Source organism: Eschscholzia californica, unplaced genomic scaffold (genome assembly GCF_041429995.1).
Source record: "Eschscholzia californica isolate CP2 unplaced genomic scaffold, dmEscCali1.0.p SCAF_4, whole genome shotgun sequence".
In the NCBI taxonomy this organism is placed as follows: Eukaryota; Viridiplantae; Streptophyta; class Magnoliopsida; order Ranunculales; family Papaveraceae; genus Eschscholzia; species Eschscholzia californica.
The window spans coordinates 9,783,481-9,809,986 of record NW_028238461.1 but is presented as its reverse complement, the minus strand read 5'-3'; the positions used below and the strand labels follow the sequence as shown (position 1 = coordinate 9,809,986).

General features: G+C 35.9%; 4 protein-coding genes across 7 annotated transcripts; all 4 read right to left on the bottom strand.

Annotated features, from left to right (window-relative positions):
- Positions 1-3,762: 3,762 nt before the first annotated feature.
- LOC147542454 (uncharacterized) lies at positions 3,763-25,655 on the bottom strand. 2 transcript variants are annotated; one of them, XM_086632683.1, is made up of 6 exons: positions 25,644-25,655; positions 5,335-5,447; positions 4,712-4,898; positions 4,526-4,627; positions 4,283-4,420; positions 3,763-4,215 (listed from the first exon to the last, which is right to left on the bottom strand). In XM_086632683.1, exons 1-6 carry the CDS (start codon positions 25,647-25,649, stop codon positions 4,039-4,041), a joined length of 723 nt encoding a protein of 240 aa, XP_086488809.1. In that variant the 5' UTR covers positions 25,650-25,655; the 3' UTR covers positions 3,763-4,038. The 2 variants fall into 2 exon arrangements, with proteins under 2 accessions (XP_086488809.1, XP_086488810.1); XM_086632684.1 differs by having other exon boundaries at positions 3,763-4,188.
- LOC147542457 (uncharacterized) lies at positions 9,212-11,149 on the bottom strand. 2 transcript variants are annotated; one of them, XM_086632685.1, is made up of 5 exons: positions 10,965-11,149; positions 10,051-10,234; positions 9,874-9,975; positions 9,523-9,660; positions 9,212-9,455 (listed from the first exon to the last, which is right to left on the bottom strand). In XM_086632685.1, exons 1-5 carry the CDS (start codon positions 11,051-11,053, stop codon positions 9,276-9,278), a joined length of 693 nt encoding a protein of 230 aa, XP_086488811.1. In that variant the 5' UTR covers positions 11,054-11,149; the 3' UTR covers positions 9,212-9,275. The 2 variants fall into 2 exon arrangements, with proteins under 2 accessions (XP_086488811.1, XP_086488812.1); XM_086632686.1 differs by lacking the exon at positions 9,523-9,660 and having other exon boundaries at positions 10,965-11,068.
- On the bottom strand, positions 12,428-22,550 carry LOC147542455 (uncharacterized). 2 transcript variants are annotated; one of them, XM_086632680.1, is made up of 5 exons: positions 22,391-22,550; positions 21,512-21,692; positions 13,166-13,267; positions 12,919-13,056; positions 12,428-12,850 (listed from the first exon to the last, which is right to left on the bottom strand). In XM_086632680.1, exons 1-5 carry the CDS (start codon positions 22,513-22,515, stop codon positions 12,671-12,673), a joined length of 726 nt encoding a protein of 241 aa, XP_086488806.1. In that variant the 5' UTR covers positions 22,516-22,550; the 3' UTR covers positions 12,428-12,670. The 2 variants fall into 2 exon arrangements, with proteins under 2 accessions (XP_086488806.1, XP_086488807.1); XM_086632681.1 differs by lacking the exons at positions 21,512-21,692; positions 22,391-22,550 and adding exons at positions 13,789-13,969; positions 14,617-14,970.
- On the bottom strand, positions 19,272-20,991 carry LOC147542456 (uncharacterized). The gene is made up of 5 exons (XM_086632687.1): positions 20,984-20,991; positions 20,209-20,389; positions 20,014-20,113; positions 19,788-19,927; positions 19,272-19,720 (listed from the first exon to the last, which is right to left on the bottom strand). Exons 2-5 carry the CDS (start codon positions 20,308-20,310, stop codon positions 19,544-19,546), a joined length of 519 nt encoding a protein of 172 aa, XP_086488813.1. The 5' UTR covers positions 20,311-20,389; positions 20,984-20,991; the 3' UTR covers positions 19,272-19,543.
- Positions 25,656-26,506: the final 851 nt, after the last annotated feature.

The window sequence follows — 26,506 nt, the reverse complement described above, 5'->3', positions numbered from 1 at the left end:
GGATGAGAGTTCTTGGAATAAAAGATGTTTGATTTGCTGTAGTTGATCATTTGTCCAGAGACTTCGCAAAAAGTTTTCAGAATCTCTTTCAGCGTGTTGATGTTATCAAGAGAATTACGACAAAAAATAATGCAATCATCCGCAAAGAGAAGATGAGAGATAGTGAGGTCCGGGTTGTTAGTGGGGTAACCCTGAAATTGTCCTTGCTCCTTATTTTCCTTGATGAGTCTACTAATCCCTTCCATGACTAAAGTGAATAGAAATGAAGATAGTGGGTCTCCTTGTCTTATTCCTCTAGTGGGGTAGAAAGTTTGACCCAGACGTCCATTGATGAGCACTGCCATAGAAGAGGTGGAAATACAGTTGAATATCATCTTAATCCAAAGTTCTGTATATCCCAACTTAGTCATAATATCTGTAAGGAATTTTCATTCAATTCTATCAAAGGTTTTAGACATGCCAAACTTAAGTCCAAAATAGCCGGTTGCTCATTTCTTGTTCTTGAGAGAGTGAATTATTTCTTGACCTATAATGATATTATCCGTGATTTGTCTACCCGGGATGTAAGCGGATTGAAAAGGGGAGATAATGCTAGTGAGGGTGTTTTTGAGTCTATCTGCCATTATTTTGGTAATGATATTATAGGTTGTGTTGAGAAGGCTTATAGGTCTAAAATCTGTTGGAGTTTGGGGTGATGAGGTTTTGGGGATTAAACAAATGTGGGTGTGATTTACTTCCTCTGGCAGGTAAGCGGTAGTGAAGAAATTTGTAACGAAATTATTGATGTCTGGACTTACCGTGTCCCAGTTTGATTGGTAGAAGAAAGGTGGGTACCCATCTGGGCCAGGAGCCGCTTCTGTTTTTAAATCTCTGATTGCTTTATTAATCTCTTCATTGTTGGGAATCTTGATGAGATTGTTGTTCTGATCTTGAGTAATGGAAGTATTGAATAGATTGGTGATTTTGGGATCTGTGCTAGGGTTAATCGTAGTGCTAATGTCGAGGAGGTGGGAAGTGAACACCGCTTGGATCTGATTTTGGTCATCATGCCACTCTTCGTCATTGTCTTTAATGGCTCTGATGTTGTTTGTTCTGTTCCGTTGGATAGCCTGAGAGTGAAAGTATTTTGTATTTTTGTCTCCTACAGCAACGAAGTTGTTCCGCGATTTTTCTTTCCATAGTCCTTCCTGCTGTTTGTAAAGCTCTTCTAATTTTTTGTGAAGGTTGATGTTGTCTTCTGTTTGTATTATTTTGGATGTTTTTAATTGTTTTCTCAATATTCTTCTCAAGATTACCAAAAACTCTCTTATTCCAATTAGTGAGTTGTTTACTAAGTTTTTTGAGTTTGGGTTTAATGTTATTATTACTTTTCCAGTTATCCGTTATGAAGTCATGACAGTCTGGATGTGTCATCCACGTTCTGATGAATTTGAAGGGCTTAGGTTTATTCTGAAGATGATTACTTTCGTTCAAAAATATAGGTAGGTGATCCGAACCCACAAAGTCTAGGTGGGTAATCCCGGAGAATTGAAAGGTTTGGTACCACGAGATGTTGGATAGTGCTCTGTCTAGTCGTTCTTGGATTAGGTTTTCTCCTAGTTGCTTGTTGCTCCACGTAAAGGGGTGCCCCTGGAAACCCATGTCAAGAAGCTACAACTAATTGATTATGGTATGGATCTTGGGAGATGAGACGAATTACCTTGGGTTCCCCCTTCTTTGTCTTGATTGTCAAGAATGCTGTTGAGATCTCCGATTACAATCCAGGGTAGATTATTCTCTATCTTAAGTTTTGTTAATCTTGTTCTTCTGATAGGGGCAACCATAGAAACCCGTAATATAATAATAATAATAATTGTTATTATTGGTGGTCGTTACCTCCGCATGCATAATATTGTTGTCCGAGTACAGAATCTTAACATCGAAATGATGTTTCCAATACAGGGTTAAACCTCCGGCTTTGTTGATAAGTTCAACAAAGCTGCTATTATAATGCTTATTGATTTTAATGTATTTCTGAATATTATGCGCTTTATTTTTGGTTTCTGAAAGAAAAATGTATCAAAAATGATGTGCATTAGATGTTTTTTGGTCATTTAAGAGGCTATGCCTCTTACATTCCAGCTGAGAATGGTTGGACTTGGTTGGTGTTCATAGTATTATAGCAAGGCTCACAGTCCAAGACCAATAATAAGGCTAAGAAACTTAAGATAGATATCACCTTGTTACATATATTGTTAATCCCCTTGTATTTGTTTCAATATTAAACATTCTCACGTACAGATCACTAATTTTATGTTATATAAATTAAACAAATTTGATATTTTTCAGTCCAATCTTTTAAAACATCCAACCGAGAAACTAGGTACACGTCAAGTTTTGAGGCAGGACTGATTAATTTTGCATGACAACCATATCTTTCAGTGGCTCATAGACAAATTGATCTATGTTTTCAGTTTGAAAATCAAATAAAGCATAGATTGTGTCATCAATAAGCCAACTTGAGTATAGGTAAGAGTCTGACGGCGCGAGTGTTAATTGATAATCCTCCCTAATAATCAATTTGATACATTTACTTGAGCAAAGAGAGCATGTCTACTACGTATTTTGACTCATTAGAACCAAATACAATAAAGCCATCAGATCCACCTACCAACTCTTGAATTCGAGTAGTCCCCCGACACACGAGAAAATGTTCGGCCTAGTGAGATATAACCATGCACATATGGTGTACGACACTTTTATGTGGTGTGCATTGGCTCAGGATATGTACCGAACGAAACTCAAGTCATTATTCCATACTAGTTAATGCTTACATACAGTCAAATTCAGCCATCATCATATAATTAGATATACTTTTGTAAAAATATGAATTAAATATATGAGTTATTTCTTTTCTAGCCCCTAGTTTGTGACCAGCTTCTTTTTTGGCCCTCTGTCTTTCATAAATTCAAAATTGGTCCCCTTTTATTAACACCGTCAGTTATCTTTAGTTGTCAACAATTTTGTTTCCATAATTGCCCTCATGCTAACAATGGATTCTCATTTATTCTTTCTCTCTTTTCCTTCATTTGTAAAGTGGTAACCACAATCAACAAACCTTCATGAATTATTTTTATTCTTCTTCTAGAAAGCCCCAAAGTCCTGATAACCCTTCCCAGTGTTTATAGAGAGAGAAAGAAGTAAGAGAGGCAAACTCATCTAATTCTACATTTCTGCTCTTTAACTGCCTTTATCCTGCTTTGACTCACCTATAACCCTAATTAGCGCTAAGAAGTGTGTTAGTTCATTCAACAGGGAAGAATAAGATAGGAAGTGAACAAGAAATCTTCATCCCAAACAAAATAGGTATTCATCCCTTTTCCTGTCTTTTAAGTGTTCTAGTGAGAGAAATAAGATAGAAAGAGAAAAAATTTCATAGCTGCAGAGAGATGAATCGTTCAACAAGGAAATCAATTTAATTAACTAGAGTTTTTATTCTTTTGTGTCTTTATTCTTTACGAAGTGTTCTAGTGAGAAAATAAGATAGAGAGAGAAACTCGTATGGTTTTAGTTAAAGTTTTCAAGATCAGTAAAGAATGTCGATTTCATTTGGAGTTCGTTGAGCTCTTTATGATTTATGGACCAGTAAGAAATGTCGATTTCTATTCTTTTGTGTTTCAAGATCAGATTTTCTGAAACTTTTCTTTCACTAGGGGTCCGTTTGATACGTTAAATGTCTGAGTAAGAAAATCGATTTTAGACTAATGGGTAAGAAAATGAATATGAGAAAAAAATTAAAGGTGCCTTTAAAACTCAAACCTATTCAACCAATTCGGGTTTCCTCAGAACTCAAAACCAATTTAATTCTCTCTCTCTCATTTCTTCTTCTCCATTCCGTTTCCATCTCTCTCCATTTCTTCCACTCTCATCCATTTTTATCTCTTAAAGTATATATACATGAGAGATTGCTTCTATATAGACAAAAGAGAAAGCCAGCAATGGATAATTCAATCCCCACAAACAACACGACTCAAATCGGTAGCATCTATCCCATCTATTTCAAGTCCAGTCTCTTGGATTCAACTCCCCCTCTTCTATCAATTCCTTTAGGTTGGCCACCCTTCTCAAAAACATTGATATACCCGACACTTTGGAGATCACATCCATTAAAGGATCGAGAATAGATTGAGAAGAAAGAGCCAGTTCAGTCTGTTTATCAAGAAGGTTCATCAGATCCTACAAATTGCAAAAGTTATATCAGATCTTGTAAAAACAATAAGTCGAAAATAATTTATCTATATACCTTATAGGTTGTTTCTCCAGTGTCTGTTTCTTCTTCTCCGTCCCAATCGGAGAGCCTCTCTACTGTCTCAATGATATAAGATGAAGATAATTTTCGATTAGCTCTGTCTTTTCTTAACTCCTCGCGAAGATTTTCAATCTGTTTCATATTAGATCTAAAATATCAGACCCAAAAAATATACTCCATGATAGTTTTCATTACAGAGACAGATGGAGAGAGAGAGAGAGAGATTACAAATAATACCTTGCTTAATTTTCTCATACACCCTAACCATTGAGGATCATATTTTTTATGAAAGCTGTTCCAGAAGGCACTAACTTGGGCCTGACAAATCTCAATCAATTCCTGAGAAAAGGAAGGTAAATTAGGTAGATTAAGAATATCCAAAAACTGATATAATAACAATAAAATTCCATATATTATTATTACCTCATAGAGCTGAAGTTCGTTTAGTATATCTTCTTTCTCAACTCCCTCCATTAGCACCAGCCTAGTTCTTTTTTCATCCACATACTCGGACCTATCAATAGTCATAACAAAATTCCAACCTTCATTCACCTGATCTTCAAACGGCAAGACCTTCCACTTATTATTGAGATATTCAAATACCTCTTCCCTGAAACAACAACAACAACACCATGGAGAAAAATTAATTAACCAATTGCTAACATAAGAAGTCTATAATTAAAAGATTGTGTAAATTTATAGTACCTCGTAAGAATGTAACCCTAATTTTTCATCAATATAACAAACTATACCCCGAATGACCTAACGGAATAAAAACGTAAAATAGAGCCATTGCCGATGGTACATCAATCTCATGAACAAACGCTAGGGTTTACTCAGACATAATACTAGAAGCAGGAATACAATTAAATCTAAACATAGACGGAGGAATAGAATTAAATCTAAACATAGACGCAGGAATAGAATTAAATCTAAACAAAGAGATCATATCAATAGTAATCAAATTGAAGCCCTAAATCACAATCATCAAAAGATAAAATTGGAGAAAAAGAGATAAAGAAGAAGAAGAGATGATCCATATATACCTAGCAACCTTCAGTTTTGGCATTAAATCTCTCGACTCTTTACCATAATCAATGTCTTCTTCTTCTCGTTCTTGCCTTTTGGGGTCGGGGTGTTGGTTGACAGCGTTTTCCACCTCCATGGTCGCAACTCGCACGTATGTGTTGAGATGATTATGTATAACCTACAAAAAATGCCCCATCTCAATTTATGGAAAAGTCCAAACGACCCGCTTTTCTGGACCGTGAGTTGGACCGTCTTGTCCACATAGACAAGAAGCCAACAAACTTTCCACGTGGAAGGTCATTTGGAAGGCAGACTGGAGAGAGAGAAAGGGTCTGGACAGAGAAACTAAAAATTATCACTCTTCCTCTCTCTGTTTAGCTGCTCCTTTCCCTCTCTAGAAAGTCTCTCACATTAGGGGTTTTGGATGAAGACAATTTACCTTCTTCATCCTTCACTCAACCTAAGGATCTCAAACAAATAAAGATATGTAGTAGTGAAGACTATACTCAATAAATCAGATATTAAAGAATTTCACAGATCTGTTTTTACATAAGTTGTCTTTATTTCTTTCACTTGAAATCTTTTGTTTCAAATCTAGAAGGGGAAAAGGAAGATCTCTTTTTCTTGTTGGATCTTACAAATCGACTTATTAGGTGGTGATACATCTAGATTTTGGGAAAAAAATCCTAGTTTTGAACAAAGATTGATCAAGTGATGACTGCCATGGTTTGATTTTAGGGACTGGAAAGGAAACCTAATTTTGAGGTCATGTTCTCCAAGAGGATAGCACCCTAACTTTGGATAGGTTAAGATAATGAAATTAATTTGCCCTAATTTTCATCCATTGAATGCATCCAAAAGCCATACAAGTTGAAGATGTCATGAATTTAGAAAGTTCAAACTTGTTCAGCCATATAGAAAGTCATTCAAATGCATTCAGATCCATTGAAAACAGACCTTTAGTGAGAAGAAGATTTAGAAAGAGAGTTAGCACAGAAGTTTTAGATTATTTCTAACAGAAATGCTTTTCTCTGTCTAGACCCTTTCTCTTCCCCGTCACTTCTTGCTTTCCAGATTTTAAGAAGAACCAGCCCATGTGGAAAGTCTGTTGGCGTCTTGTCCACGTGGACAAGACGGTCCAACAGACGGTCCACAAAAAGCGGTTCGTCTAGACGCGTTGCATCTTTATCCAACTGTATGCTTCATCAAAAAAAATAATAATCCAATTGTATAATCTGGCCCGTTGAATGGGTTCAACGGGCCCACTCGTCAGTGAGTTTATTTTTTGTCGCGGCTTTGGGGAATAAAGAAAATTCTCCGGGGAATAAATTCTCGAGGGAATCCAGATTTTTTTGAAAATTCTCCGGGGAATAAATTTTTATGGGGAATACAAAATACATTTTTTTGAAAGTTCTCCTCCATCTCATCTGTTCTCTCTGCCACTTCATCTTCTCGACACCTCATCATCTTCTCCGGCAAAGTCGTCGGCCGGAAAATTGGCCGGCCGACGACCTTCAAACATAATAAAAAAACTTTTTTTAAAAATTTCTCTCTCCTATCTCTCTCTCTCTAATTTTTTTTTTTCTTTTCTCTCCCTCTCTCTAGAACAGATCTAGAGAGAGAGAAAGTCTGTTCGCACGAATTTATATTTAAGTTTAAGATTTGATGTTTTCACTTGCAATATCAAAACAATATTGGTCTAATAAGTAACTTAATCATAACAAAATGAAAACCCTAACTAATGATTCTTCTAAATCAAGATAAGTATTGAACTTAGATTACACAGTGAAACCAAACAAGTTACCGTCAAATTGCAACTAATTTGGCACCATAAAATTCACTCATAGATTGGATCATTTGGCACACAAATAATCATTTTTAGGGATTTGGGTGGGAGGGAGCTCATACTAAAATTGCAGGAAAGGTAACAAATTTCTTTCCTTTCTTCCAAATTGAAGCTACTCAAGATTTGTTCAGACTAGAAATTCGCTCTTGTTAGTTTTAACCGTTTCTGTCATGATTGAAACTCCAAATTAAGAACTCGTAAGAAACTTCCAATAAAACAGCTTTAAGCAAGATGTTTGCTTTTAATCAGAATTGGTACAAGATAATGATAAAGATCTATCAAGTTACAAACCTTCGGAAACCGATTTCTAACAAATTTTCCCCCAAAAACCTGCTAGATTCTCGAAGATGATGGATTCTTCCAATCAAGTAATCGACAAATTTCAGTGAGTTAGGATTATTTGAGGATGATGAAGGAATTGTATTGGGAGGTAGCCATTGATTTGTTGGAAGAACGAAAACCCTAGTTCCTTAACAAAAAAAAAAGAAAACCCTAGTTGAACCTTCAAATTGCTTGATCTCTTCCTTACTTTCTTTTATGTTTGAAGGTTGCCGGTCGTCCGGCCGGCGACTTTAGCCGGAGAAGATGATGAGGTGTCGAGAAAATGAAGTGGCAGAGAGAGGTGATGAGATGGAGGAACTTTTTTTATAGTATCTTCTAAAATTAGAAGCCCCTTAGCAATAAAAAGAAACATAAAATGTCAATCTTATTTGACTAGTTTTCAGAAAAGTCTTTATTCCCCAGAGAATTTTTTTTATTCCCCAAAGCGGCGGCCTTATTTTTTTATTTTTTGAATCCAAGGGAAACATATCCATTAATAATGATAAAATCACAATGATACAAGGATAATAATAGTTATTTCTCTCTGTCGGATGCGTCATGCTATTTACAAACCTGTAAATGCAAATGCCTCCTAAAAGGGGAGAAATTGGACTAGACACAGACACTATTGAGATCCTAAAGATCCAAGAAAAGAGACCCTAAAGATCTGACAAAATGATCCTAAAGATCCGACAAAATATTAACAATACTAAAATAAAGAAAATTCTAATTTAAACCCCCGTCGCTTTCGCCGGAAAACCGTCGTCATCGCCGGAAAACCGCCACCTTCATAGAAAAAAACCGTCGTCATCATTGGAAGACATAATTAATTCATCAAGTCTCAACGAATCAATTCCTTCTTCTTTGTTAGCGATTCCTTGTTCTTTCAACTCAGATCTGATGATGATGAAATTGAAGTTAAAGGATAACTCTTCTTCTTCATATTTTCCTCTGTTCCTGGCCATTAGAAAACCTCATAAGGTTAACTACTTTCTCTCTACCCCGAACAAATCCGAAAACCTCATAAGATTAACTACTTTCTCTCACAATGGGCGCTTCCTAAAGATATCCAACATCTAAAATAATCCCCTTTGTTAAATTTTCTTTTTTTCCCTTTTAGTACATGAACTATAAGTTTCATTACATTCAATGCGGCTCTCTAGAGGCATGAGAGTTCATTTCTCCGGTTTTGAAATACTATTCAACGATTGTCAATTTGCAAAAGAAGTCTGGTTTCGCTATCCACTAGGCGTCGGATCAATCCATCACAAGCAATTTTTGAAATACTTAGAAGATAGGTCACAACAAAGGCTGATGACGAAGGATTTCATACGAGTTGCTATATACTCTGGTATATGTGTAAGGCTAGGAATATATTAGTATTTGAATAACACTAAACCTAATAGTATGAAAGTTATAAGTGATGCTACTACGATGTGGTCAGATTTCAAAGACAAGGGTAATTCAAATGATAATCAGACAGGGAGTCCAATTCAAGATCAACATCAAAATATTGTGTAAATTTATAGTATCTCATAAGAATGTGTTCTTAATTTTCATCAATATAACATACTATACCCCGAATGACCTAACGGAATAAAAACGTAAAATAGTGCCGTTGCCGATGGTACTCAACATCAATCTCATGAACAAACGCTAGGGTTTACTCTGACATAATACTGGAAGCAGGAATAGAATTAAATCCAAACATAGACGCAGGAATAGAATTAAATCTAAACAAAGAAATCTTATAAACAAAAGCACAAAATGTAGCATCCACGGATCTCCCATCTATTTCACATATTCAATCGGATCCAACTCCCCCTCTTCTATCAATTCCTTTAGTAACAACACTCTTTCCAAAAACATTAATATACACGACCCTTGGAAGGACACGTCCTCTAAAGGATCGATAATAAGATGATAACGACGATCCAGCTCATCCTGTTCATCAAGAAGGTTCCTCAGATCCTACAAATTGCATAAGTTATATCAGATCTTGTAAAAACAATAAGTCAAAAATAATTTATCTATATACCTCATAGGTTGTCTCTCCGGTGTCTGTTTCTTTTTCTCCGTCCCAATCGGCAAGCCTCTCTAATGTCTCAATGATATCATACGAGGATACTATTCGATCAGCAGTGTCATTCTTTAACTTCTTGCGAATATTTTCAATCTGTTTCATATTAGATCTAAAATATCAGACCCAAATCAAATACTCCGTAATAGTTTTCATTACAGAGAGAGATGGAGACAGAGAGAGATGGAGACAGAGAGAGAGTTTAGAAATACTCCAATAATCGCATTCATTACAGAGAGAGAGAGAGAGAGTTTATAGATACTCCATAATAGCATTCAATTCATTACAGAGAGAGTTTACAAATAATACCTTGCTTAATTTTCTCATACACCCTAACCATTGAGGATCATGTTTTTCACGAAACCTGTCCCAGAAGGCACTATATTGGGCATGACAAAAATGAATCAATTCCTGAGAAAAGAAAGGTAGATTAAAAATATCCAAAAACTGATAAAATAACAATAAAATTCCATATATTATTATTACCTCATAGAGCTTAATTTCGTTTAGTATATCTTCTTTCTCAACTCCCTCCATTAGCTCCAGCCTAGGTCTTTCTTCCTCCACATACTTCATAGGATTAATAGTGATACTAAATTTCACACCTTCCTTCACCTGATCTTCAAATTGCAAGCCCTCCCACTTCTTGAGATATTCAAGAACCTCTTCCCTAAAACAAAAACAACAACAACAACAACAACAACACCACAACCATGGAGAAAAATTAATTAATCAATTGCTAACATAAGAAGTCTATAATCAAAAGATTGTGTAAATTTATAGTACCTCGTAAGAATGTATTCTTAATTTTCATCAATATAACATACTATACCCCGAATGACCTAACGGAATAAAAACGTAAAATAGAGCCATTGTCGATACCCCGAATGACCTAACGGAACAAAAACGTAAAATAGAGCCATTGTCGATGGTACTCGACATCAACCTCACGAACAAACAAACGCTAGGGTTTACTCATCAATATAACATATACCCCAAATGATAGAAGGGACTAAAAACATAAATTAAAGCCGTTGCCAATTAACAATCTCATCCAAAAGCTAGGGTTTACTCATCAATGTACATATATCCAAACGATAGACGGGACTAAAAACATAAATTACAGCAAAAATCTAATCCAAAAGCTAGGGTTTGCTCATGAAATTATTAATCTGCAACTCTATAATCATGACATCTTCAGAACTAAAAAAATTATTAAATTATGAATCTTAACCTCGTTACAAATTTCTTCATGAGATTGATGTCGCAGGTAGAGAATTAAATCTAAACAAAGAAATCATATCAATAGTAATCAAATTGAAGCCCTAAATCACAATCATCAAGAGATAAAATTGGGGAAAAAAGAGATAAAGAAGAAGAGATGATCCATATATATATACCTAGTAACCTTCAGTTTCGTCATTAAATCTTTCGACTCTTTACCATAATCAATGTCGGGGGGTTGGTTGACAGCGTTTTCCACCTCCATGGGTATTGAGAAACTGGCCGCACGTATGTGTTGAGATGATTACTATTTATAACCTTCCACAAAAAGATGCCCCATCTTAATCCAATTGTATAATCTGGCCCGTTGAACATCATCGGTGAGTTTATATAAGACCTAATTTCACAATGGGCGCTTCCTAAAGATATCCAACATCTAAATTAACCCCCTTTGTTTTTTTTTTTTTTTTTTGTTGAAATAATTAACCCCCTTTGTTAAATTTTCCTTTTTTTTTTTCCTTTTAGTACATGAGCTATAAATTTCATTACATTCAATAAGGCTCTGTAGAGGCATGCGAGTTCATTTCTGCGGTTTTGAAATACTATTCAACGATTGTCAATTTGCAAAAGAATCTGGTTTCGCTCTCCACTAGGCGTCCGGATCAATCCATCACAAACAATTTTTGAAATACTAAGAAGATGGGTCGCAACAAAGGCTAATGACTAAGGATTTCATATGAGTTAGCTATATACTCTGGTATATGTGTAAGACTAGGAATAAATTGGTATTTGAAAACACTAAACCTGATAGTATGAAAGTTATAAGTGATGCTACTACTATGTGGTCAGATTTCAGAGACAAGGGTAATTCAAATGATAGTCACACAGGGAATCCAATCCAAGATCAACATCAAGTGACCACCTGGTTACCTCCCCCTCCAGGGTATCGCAAGATAAATGTTGATGGGGCGTTCAAAAATGGCGAAGGGGTTTCAATTGCAATAGTCAGAAACACTAATAAGGAGTTCTTATTAGTACATGAACTATAAGTTTCATTACATTCAATAAGGCTCTCTACACTGAATTAGAAAACTCTCTTGATGTATTTTCTTTTTTGTGGAAGGGTCAGTGTGCGACTTTTGAAGTAGAAGACTTGACTTCTTACCCTCCAACTAAGGGTTGGTGGCCAACAACTCTCTTGATTGTTTCACTGCATTTTGCTCACTGACATTTGTCATCTTTTATCTTGCCATGCATTTCCACCAGGAAACGAAATCCACTAGGAAAACCACAGCTATAAAGGGGTGGAGTGGGTGTGCCAATAACACAAACAACCCCCTAATAGTGACTGAAGCCCAATCTAGAATTAACTGTTTGGAGTGCTTCTTGGTCAATCTTTGGATTGAGTTCAGAATTATGACAATTCTAATTTATATCTCTCAATTTTTATCGACTTTTCTTTATTGTTTTAATATAGCAATACAATGTTAGTAGTTTTTCTTTTGTTGAAAACTACAATGTTTATGTACTAAAAGGAAAAAAAGATAAACTTCAGAGAGATGGTCACTCAGATCAAATAATAGAAAAGAACACTTACATTTCCAGCATGGTTAATCAACCAAATAGACAATAGAGATCAGAAAGAAAGAACCCAAATGATATTTGAACACTAAAAATGAACCAAACTTCAAGTTGTACCATCAAAAAGAAAGAAGTAGAACATTTAAGCTTTAGACAAGACATATCAAGATTAAATACTACAAAATAACATTTGATCATCCACAACTTCAATAACACAGATTATAGAGTAACATTAGGTCAAGTACTACTCTGTCACCATTATAAACAAAAGCACAAAATGTAGCATCCACCGATCTCCCATCTATTTCAACCATCGTCTTGGATCCATTTCCTCCCCCTCTTCTACCAATTCCCTGATTAACAGGGCCTTTTCCATAAAGGATATTATACACGACCCATTCAAGGTCCAATTATCTAAAGGATCGACAACATGACAAGAACGACTCAGATCAACCAGTTCATCAAGACGGGTCCTCAGATCCTACAAATTGCAAAAGTTATGTCAGACCTTATAAAAACAACAAGTCAAAAAATGATTTAACTATATACCTCATAGGTTGTTTCTTCAATGTCTGCTTCTTCTTTTCCGTCCCAATCGGCAAGTTCCTCTAATATCTCAACGATATAAAATGAGGATACTCTTCGACGAACGGGGTCTTCCCTTATCTTTTGGCGAACATTTTCAATCTGTTTCATATTAGATACAAATATCAGACCCAAAACAAAAACTCCATAATAGCATTATTACAGAGAGAGAGAGAGAGAGAGAGAGAGAGAGAGACTTTACAAATAATACCTTTCTTAATTTTCTCATACACGCCAACCATTGAGGATCACATTTTTTTCTAACCTTGTCGCGGAAGGCGTCACGTTGGTCACAACACAAATTAATCATTTCCTAAGAAAAGAAAGGTAAATTAGGTTGATGAAAATACCTTAAAAAGATATAATAACCTATGCAGTACGACTCGGCCGAGTCAGCCGAGTGACTCGGGACTCGACAGTACACCGAGCCGAGTCCCACCAAGTCAGCCGAGTCTAGGGTTAGCCCGAGTGACTCGGCTGACTCGGGCCTGACTCGGCTGACTCGGTAGAGATTGTATTTCTTGAAATATATATAGTAAGTCTACTAGTTTTTTTATTCTAGTTAATTAGTTATTAGTTATTACTATTAGAGTATGAGTCTACTAGAGTGATTATTTAGTTCTACTTGTTCCTAACTCTACTAGTAGTTTAATTTTTAAGTTTGAACTTGATTTTATTAAGTATTATCATGTTATTATTTTATATACATACACTACTAACAACTTCATAATATTCAGAGTGACTCGGCTGACTCGGCCCTTGGCCGAGCCGAGTCCGAGTCGTACTGCTTAGATAATAACAATAGAATTCCATATATTATTACTATTGTTATACCTCATAGAGCCTAATTTCGTTTTGTATATCTTCTTTCTTAACTCCCTCCAATAGCTTCAGCCTAGGTCTCTTTTCCCCCACATACTTGATGGGATAATCCATAACAAATTTCACACCTTCCTTCACCTGCTCTTCAAATGACAAGTCTTTCCACTTATTGAGATATTCAACAACCTCTTCCCTGAAACAACAACAATACCACCACCACCGCCGCCATGGAGAATATTAATTAATCAATTGCTAACGTAAGTCTATAATCAAAAGATTGTGTAAGTTTATAGTATCTCATAAGATGGATTCTTAATTTTCATCAACATAACATACTATACCCCGAATGATTGAACGGAATAAAAACGTAAAATAGAGCCGTTGCCGACTCGACATCAATCTCATGAACAATCGCTAGGGTTTACTAATCAATATATATATACACCCCAAATGATAGAAGGGACTAACAACATAAATTACAGCAACAATCTGATCCAAGAGCTAGGGTTTACTAATCAATATAACATATACCCCAAATGATAGAAGGTACTAATAACATAAATTAGAGCAACAATTATTAAATTATGAATCTTAACCTACGTTACAAATTTCTTCATCCAAACAAGGCACCCGAGAATAAGATTTATAACGTAATACTAGAAGCAGAAATAGAATTAAATCTAAACATAGACTATAAACAAAGAAATCTTATCAATAGTAATCAAATTGAAGTCATTAAATCACAATCGTCAAAATTGGGGAAAAAGAGATAAAGAAGAAGAAGAAGAAGAAGAAGAAGAAGAAGAAGAAGAAGAAGAGATGACACATATATATATATACCTAGCAACCTTCAGTTCCGTCATTAAAACTCTCGACTCTCCTTCATAATCAATGTTTTCATCACGTTTTTGCCTTTTCGGGTCAGGGGGTTGGTTGAACAACACCGCATCGATTTCCACCTCCATGGTTTTTCTTTCTAGGGTATTGAGAAACTGGCCGCACGTATGTGTTGAGATGATTATTATTTATAACCTACAAAAAGATGCCCCATCTTAATCCAATTGTATAATCTGGCCCGTTGTGAACATCATCAGTGAGTTTATATAAGGCCTAATTTTACAATGGACGCTTCCTAAACATATCCAACGTCTAAATTAATCCCCTTTGTTAAATTTTCCTTTTTTTTTTCTTTTTAGTACATGAACTATAAGTTTCATTACATTCAATAAGGCTCTCTAGAGGCATGATAATTCATTTTTGCGGCTTTGAAATATTATTCAACGATTGCAAATTTGCAAAAGAATTTGGTTTCGCTCTCCACTAGGCGTCCGGATCAATCCATCACAAACAATTTTTGAAATACTAAGAAGATGGGTCACAACAAAGGCTAATGACTAAGGATTTCATATGAGTTGCTATATACTCTGGTATATGTGTAAGACTAGGAATAAATTGGTATTTGAAAACACTAAACCTGATAGTATGAAAGTTATAAGTGATGCTACTACTATGTGGTCAGATTTCAAAGACAAGGGTAATTCGAATGATAGTCAGACAGGGAATCCAATCCAAGATCAACATCAAGTGACCACCTGGTTACCTCCCCCTCCAGGGTATCGCAAGATAAATGTTGATGGGGCGTTCAAAAATAGCGAAGGGGTTTCAATTGCAATAGTCAGAAACACTAATAAGGAGTTCTTGGCAGCGAGTTCCGACTACTTTATTGCTGAAAATTCGGTTATTACAGAAGCAATTGCAGTTCTTTTGGGTGTGAAACTAGCAATCAAATTAAATCTAAACAAAGTGATTATCGAAGGAGACGTAATCACCCTTATTCGAGCTTGCAATACGAATGATGGTCACATCTCATGGAGAATTAGGAATGTTATATCAGAGATCATGAATGAAAAGGAAAGGTTGGAGATGGTTGAACTCCGATACACCTTGCGCACAACAAACAAAGTTGCGCACACACTAGTCTCCGAATCATTGGAACTCAATATTTGTAAACAATGGGGTTGTCATGAAACGACACCTAACATTGTTAGTATATTACTTTTCGAACAGAATCATAATGTAACCTCAAATTTAATTGAATAAATTAAGGCGTGAGCCTCTTTCATAAAAAAAAATTTCATTTTTGCCGTATAACTTACAAATCAATACAACTTTCTCTCAAGAAACCCTTTTGAGAGCATACGACATCATAAAGTTGTTAGTTAAAGTTACTTTTGTGTCTTTTTTCTTTCTAATTGTAAGGACGTTTGGTTTATCTATTAAAAGGTCTCATTCAAAAAAAAACTAGAGTTTTCTATTGATTCAGCTCTATAATAGTTCAAAGACTAATTTCTACGAGAGCAAAAATCTAAGGCCCAAAAAACCCTCCAAAATACCAAACAAAGCCCAACCCGGAATATTATCTAACAAAACCCAAAACATGAAATTACCTTCCTATCTACTAAGACAAATACCCTATCCGTTATGTCTTTCCTCCTTTTTACGCTCACTAGGTGTCCACCGCGTCCGTAGGACGCGGTAGATCCCTTTTGGCTACGCCGTCGTTGATGTTTTACATCTCTATTATTTTTTAGAGTGAGAGAAAGAGAGAGAGCAAGGGCGTAGAGAAAGTATTTAGAGAGAAAATAAGGCAATTAACACCAAATTTACTACTGTCTAATTAAGAAGTAAAGAAAACCATATTTATTATAGTAAAAAGAGTACACATCAATAAAATGCATAATAAAAGTTTACATTATTTACATAATAAAATATCAATGAATCCAATTTAAATTTGCATAATAAAAGTTTACATTATTTACACATCAATAAAATGCTTGATACAGAGGAGAGAGATAGAGAATAAGAGAAAGCAATTGAAATACAATGATTTTCCCATGAAATCAGCAAAAATTGATTGCTACTTTCCTAGCAAAACCGCAAGTTAATAGTGTATATATAGGCTCGTGGGAGGGGAAGTTATTTTGACAAATCTTTTTTAAGTGGTTATTTTCTCAGAGGAGAAACGTGGGTAGATAATTGGTTGAGGGAGAGATTTGAGGAATAGAAAATGGGGGAAGGATGAGGTAGTTTGTAAGGCTCGTGGGAGGGGAAGTTATTTTGACAAATCTTTTTTAAGTGGTTATTTTCTGAGAGGAGAAACGTGGGTAGATAATTGGTTGAGGGAGAGATTTGAGGAATAGAAAATGGGGGGAAGGATGAGGTAGTTTGTAACTCTTTATCTAATTGAGTGACACATGGATAGGTGGTTAACCAATTTTGACTGTTTTACATAGATACCCTTCATTTTTTAGTCTATTTACATAAAAAGGTTTTATATCATCCGTCGGATGTGTTCCCAACCATATCTCTAAAATAAAATGGACGGTCAGACTTATCCCCTGGATAACCGACTGACCTGTTTTAATATAATAGATTTCACTCCAACAACTCATTGCATCATAAAAGCACATGCAACCTGACTTGGATAGGACATTAAAACCCTTTTCTTTATGAAAAACAATTCAGTTTTTTCTCTCTCTACAAAAACCCACTTTACTTTATCAAAACGACTCAAACATTTCACCTATTTCCCTCTACATTTCTCTCTCTTCTTCTCCTTTTCAAATGAAAACTGTTGCCGTTTAAAACCATCTTGTCCTCTCGATCTTCTTCGTCTCTGTTCATTATCTAGGGTTGTGAATTTCTTTAAAAGGTGCGTTTTTCTAAAACGAATCGTTAGGGTTTTGAGTTTCTGCAGCATTCATCCGTTCGTTAGGTATAAAAGAACCATTAGGGTTCTTCAATTTTTTTACCGAAACTAATTTGGGGGTTTGTGTTTGTAAGTAAAGTTTTTTGTCTATGGTTGAAACTATGGTTTGTTTCAAACATTTTGGATTATGTTCAATAAATTAGGGTTTTGTTTCAAACATTTAGAAGTTTGTTGAAGATTTTTGTGTGTTTTACTTGGTAAAAAAGATTTTGTTCGTTGTTTAGCATTTTGGGGGGTTTTGGAAACATTTACAGTTATGTTAAATGTTAGAAGTGACTCGAATATGGATTGGTATCAAACCCGGTTTACGATCTGCCAACCCGCTTCGGTCTCGGTGTCGAATTTCTGATCCGTTAGCGGAGCTGATTACTGAGACAAAGCTGGTATGCGAAGCAGGGCTGTGAGGCAGAGCTGAACTCCGAGACAGAGCTGGAATGCAGAAGCTAGGCTTATGTCAGTGATTAGTGTTATCCGTGTATAATGTCGGTTATAAAGAGAGTCGGTTGTACAGAGTCGGTGAGGCGGTGGGATTAGGGTTTAGTGGCTATATACATTCATCATTTTTGGGATTGGTCTCATTCGTAATGACGCAGTTGCTAACACGTTTATAGGTGTATTTCGCAAGTGCATAAAGTTTAGCCAACACTTTCATTCACCCGCTCGTGGTACAAAAAGTTGCCTCTCCTTTAGTTATTTTGGCATGGGAGGAATCTCAAATCCACGTGTAACGTTCCAAATAGGTACTGCAAAATACGCAATTGTGTATCAACACTGAATATGAGAGACTCTGAATTTTTTGCACGAGTGGCAATGTAGGGACACTCTGAATTTTTTTAGAGTTTGTCTACTAGGACTTTTAAAGTTTTTGTTTGAGTGTTCTATTGGAGATGCTCTTAGCATAAGAGGCATACAAAAATTAGAAGATCTTTAATTCGACTCCTAAGAATGCAAATCTCAATTGAAACTTGACGTACAAGACTAATCGAAATTCTTTAGAGTTTTGCATTGGAGTTGCTGTCTACTGAGGGCTCAATTAATTATGGCGATAATCCTAGTATTTATTAGCTCAATCCAAAGAGTGAACAAGAAACACTCCAAACAGATAATTCAGAATCGGGCTTCAGTCACTATTAGGGGGTGGTTCGTGTTATTGCCGCACCCACAGACCCACTCCACCCCTTTTGTCATAGTCAACCTTAGTCCATCACTATGGATTTCCTCGTGGATTTCGTTTTTCGAGTATGTCCCATCTAGTTTCCAGACAAACGGAAATACAAGGCATGAGAGACTTCCAGACGACAAATGTCATTTTTCGAGTATGGCCCATCTAGTTGTCGGCCACCAACCCTTAGTTGGAGTGTAAGAAGTTGAGTATTTCACTTCAAAAGTCCAGGGTTCGTGTCACGCTGAAAATAAATTTTAAAGAAATGGTCACTCATAGTCCCTTCGTAATTTGTTTGACATGAACATAAACAAAACCCAAATATCAGAGTTGGATTTGGTGGAAGTTGCATATCCACATAGTAAACAACCATAAATCCATTAAGACCCTAGATAGATCAATGAATATGATGAAAAAGGAAGCAAGTAGAACATTTAAGCTTAGACAAGACATCAAGAAGATCAAATAGTTAGAAAAGAACACTTACATTTCCAGCATGGTTAATCAACCAAATAGACAATAGAGATCAGAAAAAAAAAACCCAAATGATACTTGAACACTAAATTGAACCAAACTTCAAGACATATCAAGATTCAATACTACAAACGAAAGAAGTAGAACATTTAAGCTTTAGACAAGACATATCAAGATTCAATACTACAAAATAACATTTGATTATACACAAATCAAATTTTATAGTTTTAGTTGTTCCCTACGAGACTTTAGAATATAGTCACTTGAATAACACACATTACAGACTAACATTATGAGGTCAAGTACTACTCTGTCACCATTATAAACAAAAGCACAAAATGTAGCATCCGCGTTTCTCTCATCTATTTCATCCATAGTCTTGGATCCAACTCCCCCTCTTCTACCAATTCCCTGAATAACAGGGCATTTTCCAAAAAGGATATTAAACACGACCCATTCACGATCACATCATGTAAAGGATCGACAAGATGACAAGTACGATGCAGATCTACTAGCTCATCAAGACGGTTCCTCAGATCCTACAAATTGCAAATGTTATGTCAGACCCTATAAAAACAACAAGTCAAAAATAATTTAACTATATACCTCATAGGTTGTTTCTCCAATGTCTACTTCTTCTTCTCCGTCAAAATCGTCAAGTTTCTCAAATACCTCAATGATAAAAAATGAGGATACTTTTCGACGAACGGGGTCTTCCCTTATCTTTTGGCGAAAATTTTCAATCTGTTTCATATTAGATACAAATATCAGACCCAAAACAAAAACTCCATAATAGCATTATTACAGAGAGAGAGACTTTACAAATAATACCTTCTTAATTTTCTCATACACGCCAACCATTGAGGATCATGTTTTTTTCTAACCTTGTCGCAGAAGGCCTCATATTGGGCATAACACAAGCTAATCATTTCCTAAGAAAAGAAAGGTAAATTAGGTTGACGAAAATACCTTAAAAAGATATAACAACAATAGAATTTCAATATTATTATTATTATTATTGTTATACCTCATAGAGCTTAATTTCGGTTAGTATATCTTCTTCCTTAACTCCCTCCATTAGCTTCAGCCTAGGTCTCTCTTTCTCCACATACTTGATGGGATAATCCATAACAAATTTCACACCTTCCTTCACCTGATCTTCAAATGACAAGACCTTCCACTCATTGAGATATTTAAGTACCTCTTCCCTGAAACAACAACAACACCACCACCACCACCATGGAGAAAAATTAATTAATCAATTGCTAACATAAGTATATAATCAAAAGATTGTGTAAATTTATAGTATCTCATTAGAATGTATTCTTAATTTTCATCAATATAACATACTATACCCCGAATGATCTAACAGAATAAAAATGTAAAATAGAGCCGATGGTACTCAACATCAATTTCGTGAACAAGCGCTAGGGTTTACTAATCAGTATAACCTACTATACCCCAAATGATAGAAGGGACTAAAAACATAAATTACAGCAACAATCTCATCCAAAAGCTAGGGTTTAACTCATGAAATTATTAATGTGCAACTCTATTACCATGACATATTCAGGACTAAAACAATTATTGAATTATGAAAATTAACCTACGGTACAAATTTCTTCATCCAAACAAGCCACCCTAGAATAAGATTTATAACATAATACTAATAGAAGCAGGAATAGACTTAAATCTAAACTTAGAATTATCAATAGTAATCAAATTGAAGTCATAAATCACAAACGTCAAAATTGGGGAAAAAGAGATAAAGAAGAAGAAGAAGAGATGACCCATATATATACCTAGCAACCTTCAGGCCCGAGTGACTCGGCTGACTCGGGCATGACTCGGCTGACTCGGTAGAGATTGTATTTCTTGAAATATATATAGTAAGTCTACTAGTTTTTTTATTCTAGTTATTAGTTATTACTATTAGAGTATGAGTCTACTAGAGTGATTATTTAGTTCTACTTGTTCCTAACTCTACTAGTAGTTTAATTTTTAAGTTTGAACTTGATTTTATTAAGTATTATCATGTTATTATTTTATATACATACACTACTAACAACTTCATAATATTCAGAGTGACTCGGCTGACTCGGCCGAGTGACTCGGCTGACTCGGCCGAGTGACTCGGCTGACTCGGCCGAGTGACTCGGCTGACTCGGCCGAGTGACTCGGCTGACTCGGCCGAGTGACTCGGCTGACTCGGCCGAGTGACTCGGCTGACTCGGCCCTTGACTTGGACTCGGCCCTTGGCCGAGCCGAGTCCGAGTCGTACTGCTTAGATAATAACAATAGAATTCCATATATTATTACTATTGTTATACCTCATAGAGCTTAATTTCGTTTTGTATATCGTCTTTCTTAACTCCCTCCAATAGCTTCAGCCTAGGTCTCTTTTCCCCCACATCCTTGATGGGATAATCCATAACAAATTTCACACCTTCCTTCAGCTGCTCTTCAAATGGCAAGTCCTTCCACTTCTTGAGATATTCAAGAACCTTTTCCCTGAAACAACAACACCGCCACCACCGCAGCCATGGAGAATATTAATTAACCAATTGCTAACGTAAGTCTATAATCAAAAGATTGTGTAAATTTATAGTATCTCATAAGATGTATTCTTAATTTTCATAAATATAACATACTACTACACCCCCAATGATTGAACGGAATAAAAACGTAAAATAGAGCCGTTGCCGACTCGACATCAATCTCATGAACAAGCGCCAGGGTTTACTAATCAATATAACATACACCCCAAATGATAGAAGGGACTAAAAACATAAATGACAGCAACAATCTGATCCAAGAGCTAGGGTTTACTCATCAATATAACATATATCCCAAATGATATAAGGGACTAAAAACATAAATTACAGCAACAATCTCATCCAAAAGCTAGGGTTTACTAATGAAATTATTAATCTGCAACTCTATAATCACGACGTCTTCAGAACTAAAACAATAGTATTAAATTATGAATCTTAACCTACGTTACAAATTTCTTCATCCAAACAAGGCACCCCGAGAATAAGATTTATAACCTAATACTAGAAGCAGAAATAGAATTAAATCTAAACATAGACTATAAACAAAGAAATCTTATCAATAGTAATCAAATTGAAGCCCTAAATCACAATTTTCAAAATTGGGGAAAAAAGAGATAAAGAAGAAGAAGAAGAAGAGATGACCCATATATATACCTAGCAACCTTCAGTTCCGTCATTAAAACTCTCGACTCTCCTTCATAATCGATGTTTTCATCACGTTTTTGCCTTTTCGGGTTAGGGGGTTGGTTGAACAACACCGCATCGATTTCCACCTCCATGGTTTTTCTTTCTAGGGTGTTGAGATGATTACTATTTATAACCTACAAAAAGATGCCCCATCTTAATCCAATTGTATAATCTGGCCCGTTGAACATCATCAGTGAGTTTATATAAGGCCTAATTTTACAATGGACGCTTCCTAAACATTCTCCATTTTTCTAGGTCGGAAATTTTTTCGGGCGGCGATTATTGAAAAAAAACAAGAAGAAATTTCACTCTCTCTCTCTAGAAACTCCGGCGAAGGATGTCTGGATCTGGAATTCTAGATCTAGACGAATCTGGAAAGGGAACTCCATTTTATGTTGAGTCTGCTGAGCAATCCGATAAGTATAACTATGTTAAGACACTTTCTCCTGCTTCGGGTGTTGATGAAATCACCATTCCATACACGGGAAGAGATTGAAAGGTACACCATTAAGATTGGAAGCTGAGGATACCCCAAATTGGGATCCGCAGAAATGGAAATGGACTTCATTTTACTATTCTGAATCCGCCTTTGAGGGTTCATTCTTTATCGAGAGAAGTTGCTCAGAAATGGAGGGAAAAATAGAGATAAATGATGAAGGGGATGGACACAAAGGTATAGAAGATGAAGAGGAGAATTATTTTTACATCCAATTTTCATAAAATTTTTGTTGATTCATTTATTGGCTACCGAAACTTTAGAGAGATGGTCACTCATAGAAGGGTGGTAATTCGTTTGACAGTAGAAATAAACACAACCCCAAATATTAGACTGGGATTTGGTGGAAGTTGCATATCCACATGAACAACACAAAGCAACCACATAGTAAACAACCATAAATCCATTAAAACCCTAGATAGATCAATGAATCTGAAAGTATGATGAAAAAGGAAGCAAGTAGAACATTTAAGCTTATACAAGACATTAAGAAGATAAAATAATAGAAAAGAACACTTGAATTTCCAACATGGTTAAGCAACCAAATACAAAATAGAGATAATGAAGAAAGAACCCAAATGATACTTGAACACTAAAAGGAACCAAACTTCAAGTTGGTATTTGTTTCTTTTCTAATCTGGATGGAAAAAGAAAGTAGAACATTTAAGCTTTAGACAAGACAAATCAAAGATTAAATACTACAAAATGACACCTGATCTTCCACCACTTGAATAACACAGATTATAGAGTAACATTAGGTCACGTACTACTCTGTCACCATTATAAACAAAAGCACAAAATGTAGCATCCACCTATCTCCCATCTATTTCATCCATGGTCTTGGATCCAACTCTGTCACCACTATAAACAAAAGCACAAAATGTAGCATACACAAAATGTAGCATCTACCGATCTCCCATCTATTTCATCCATTGTCTTGGATCCAACTCTGTCACCACTATAAACAAAAGCACAAAATGTAGCATCCACGGATATCCCATCTATTTCACATCCATTCTTTTGGATTGAACGCCCCCTCTTCTACCAATTCCTTTAGGTTCACCGCCCTTTCCAAAAACATTAATATACCCGACCCTTTGACCATCACATTCTTTACAGGATCGATAAGAGGTTCATAACAATCACTCAGTTCAGTCTGTTTATCAAGAACGTTCCTCAAAGCCTACAAATTGCAAGAGTTATATCAGATCTTTTGTAAAAACAGTAAGTCGAAAATAATTTATCTATATACCTCATAGGTTGTTTCTCCAGTGTCTGTTTCTTCTTTTCCGTCCCAATCGGAGAGCCTCTCTAATGTCCCAATGATATAATATGAACATACTTTTCGATCAGCTCTGTCTTTTATTAACTCCTCCTGAATATTTTCCATCTGTTTCATATTAGATCTAAAATATCAGACCGAAAAAAATATACTCCATGATAGTTTTCATTACAGAGCGAGATGGAGAGAGAGAGAGAGTTTAGAAATCCTCCAGTAATAGCATTCATTACAGAGAGAGAGTTTACAGATACTCCATAATAGCATTCATTACAGATATATATATAGAGAGAGAGGGAGAGTTTACAAATAATACCTTGTTTAATTTTCTCATACACCCTAACCATTGAGGATCATATTTTTCACTAAACCTGTCCCAGAAGGCACTATATTGGGCTTGACAAAAATGAATCATTTCCTGAGAAAAGAAAGGTAAATTAGAGTGATGAAAAATATCTTAAAACTGATATAATAACAATAGAATTCCATATATTATTATTATTACCTCATAGAGCTTAATTTCGTTTAGTATATCTTCTCTCTCAACACCCTCCATTAGCTCCAGCCTAGTTCCTATTTCATCCACATACTTTGAAGGATCAATAGTCATAACAAATTTCACACCTTCCTTCACCTGATCTTCAAATGACAAGACTTTCCAGTCATTGAGATATTCAAGAACCTCTTCCCTAAAACAACACCAACAACAACACCAACATAAGAAGTCTATAATCAAAAGATTGTGTTAATTTATAGTACCTCGTAAGAATGTATTCTTAATTTTCATCAATATAACATACTATACCCCGAATGACCTAACAGAATAAAAACGTAAAATAGATTCAATGCCGATGGTACTCGACATCAATTTCGTCAACAAGCGCTAGGGTTTACTAATCAGTATAACCTACTATACCCCAAATGATACAAGGGACTAAAAACATAAATTAAAGCCGTTGCAAATTAACAATCTCATCCAAAAGCTAGGGTTTACTCATCAAAATAACATATAGCCCATATGATAGAAGGGACTAAAAACATAAATTACAGCAACAATCTCATCCAAAAGCCAGGGTTTAACTCATGAAATTATTAATGTGCAACTTTATTACCATGACATATTCAGAACTAAAACAATTATTGAATTATGAATCTTAACCTACGTGACAAATATCTTCATCTAAACAAACCACCCGAGAATAAGATTTATAACATAGACGATAAACAAAGAAATCTTATCAATAGTAATCAAATTGAAGCCGAAATCACAATCGTCAAAATTGGGGAAAAAGAGATAAAGAAGAAGAAGTGATGATCCATATATACCTAGCAACCTTCAGTTTCCTCATTAAAACTCTCGACTCTTCATCATGATCAATGTCTTTTTCTCGTTTTTGCCTTTTAGAGTTAGGGGGTTGGTTGAACAACACCACCCCGTTTTCCACCTCCATGGTTTTTCTTTCTAGGGTTTGAGGAACTGGCCGCTCGTATAGTCGTATGTAGGGGTGGGATTTTGGCCCGGAAACCCGGAACCGCCCACGATCGTCCGAGTCCGAAGGGTCTGTGACCGTCCGATGCCCGAATCGGTCCGTACCCGCCCGACCGAAAGATCTTAAGCGGACGGACGCGGGCATAGGTCTTTACCCGGTGGTCCGACCGAGTCCGCCCGCTTATATCGTCCGCCCGACCGAACCCGTCCACATCCGTCCGTTTATCCTACCCTTTATACCCGCCCGCCTATATGATTGATTTTAAGCCTTTAGATTTGTAGAGTTAGCTACAACCATTAGATTTCAAGAGTAAAAATAAATAACCCTAGAAATCACTTTTCTTAATTTTGTCTTCGTCGTTCTACTTCTCTAGTCTCTAACTCTTCCACAATCTCAATATCTCATCAATAACCCGAGAATCCACAATAAACCGGTCGTAATCCATGAGAAGAAGCATAGAAACTGATCATAATCCATGAGAAATCTCAATGCTTATCTTGCGATTTTGAATTCATTTACTTTTTAGAATTGTAAAGTGAGAGTTTTAGAAAGTTGTATTTAGCGACTAAACATTATAAATTTCGAATAAAAGTTTCTTCATTTGTTGATTAGTGACCGGTGTCCGCCCGACCGATACTCGATTTGCCCGACTATCAAGACGGTCACGGACGGGCACTTTGTTGGAGAAAAATCTGAAATGTCCGCCCGTTTTGTCCGGATGTCCGAGTGGACACTTAGGACTCGTGTCCGTTCCGCCCGGACCGGTTGAGTTAGTGTCCGTTTCCCGCCCGTCCGGACCGATTCCCACCCCTAGTCGT

Excerpts from the sequence above, each read along its gene's own strand:
- LOC147542456 (XM_086632687.1), bottom strand. The coding sequence starts at position 20,310 with ATGGATTATCCCATCAAGTATGTGGAGAAAGAGAGACCTAGGCTGAAG. Across the intron at positions 19,928-20,013 it reads GTGTATGAGAAAATTAAGAA|AGATTGAAAATTTTCGCCAA; the intron begins GGTATTATTTGT and ends CTAATATGAAAC. Across the intron at positions 19,721-19,787 it reads TTGGAGAAACAACCTATGAG|GATCTGAGGAACCGTCTTGA; the intron begins GTATATAGTTAA and ends TGCAATTTGTAG.
- LOC147542454 (XM_086632683.1), bottom strand. Across the intron at positions 4,899-5,334 it reads CCAAAACTGAAGGTTGCTAG|GGAAGAGGTATTTGAATATC; the intron begins GTATATATGGAT and ends TTGTTGTTTCAG. Across the intron at positions 4,628-4,711 it reads ACGAACTTCAGCTCTATGAG|GAATTGATTGAGATTTGTCA; the intron begins GTAATAATAATA and ends TCCTTTTCTCAG.
- LOC147542457 (XM_086632685.1), bottom strand. The coding sequence starts at position 11,053 with ATGGAGGTGGAAAACGCTGTCAACCAACCCCCCGACATTGATTATGGT. Across the intron at positions 9,976-10,050 it reads ACGAAATTAAGCTCTATGAG|GAATTGATTCATTTTTGTCA; the intron begins GTAATAATAATA and ends TTCTTTTCTCAG. Across the intron at positions 9,661-9,873 it reads GTATGAGAAAATTAAGCAAG|ATTGAAAATATTCGCAAGAA; the intron begins GTATTATTTGTA and ends AATATGAAACAG.
- LOC147542455 (XM_086632680.1), bottom strand. The coding sequence starts at position 22,515 with ATGGAGGTGGAAATCGATGCGGTGTTGTTCAACCAACCCCCTAACCCG. Across the intron at positions 21,693-22,390 it reads ACGGAACTGAAGGTTGCTAG|GGAAAAGGTTCTTGAATATC; the intron begins GTATATATATGG and ends TTGTTGTTTCAG. Across the intron at positions 13,268-21,511 it reads ACGAAATTAAGCTCTATGAG|GAAATGATTAATTTGTGTTG; the intron begins GTATAACAATAG and ends TTCTTTTCTTAG.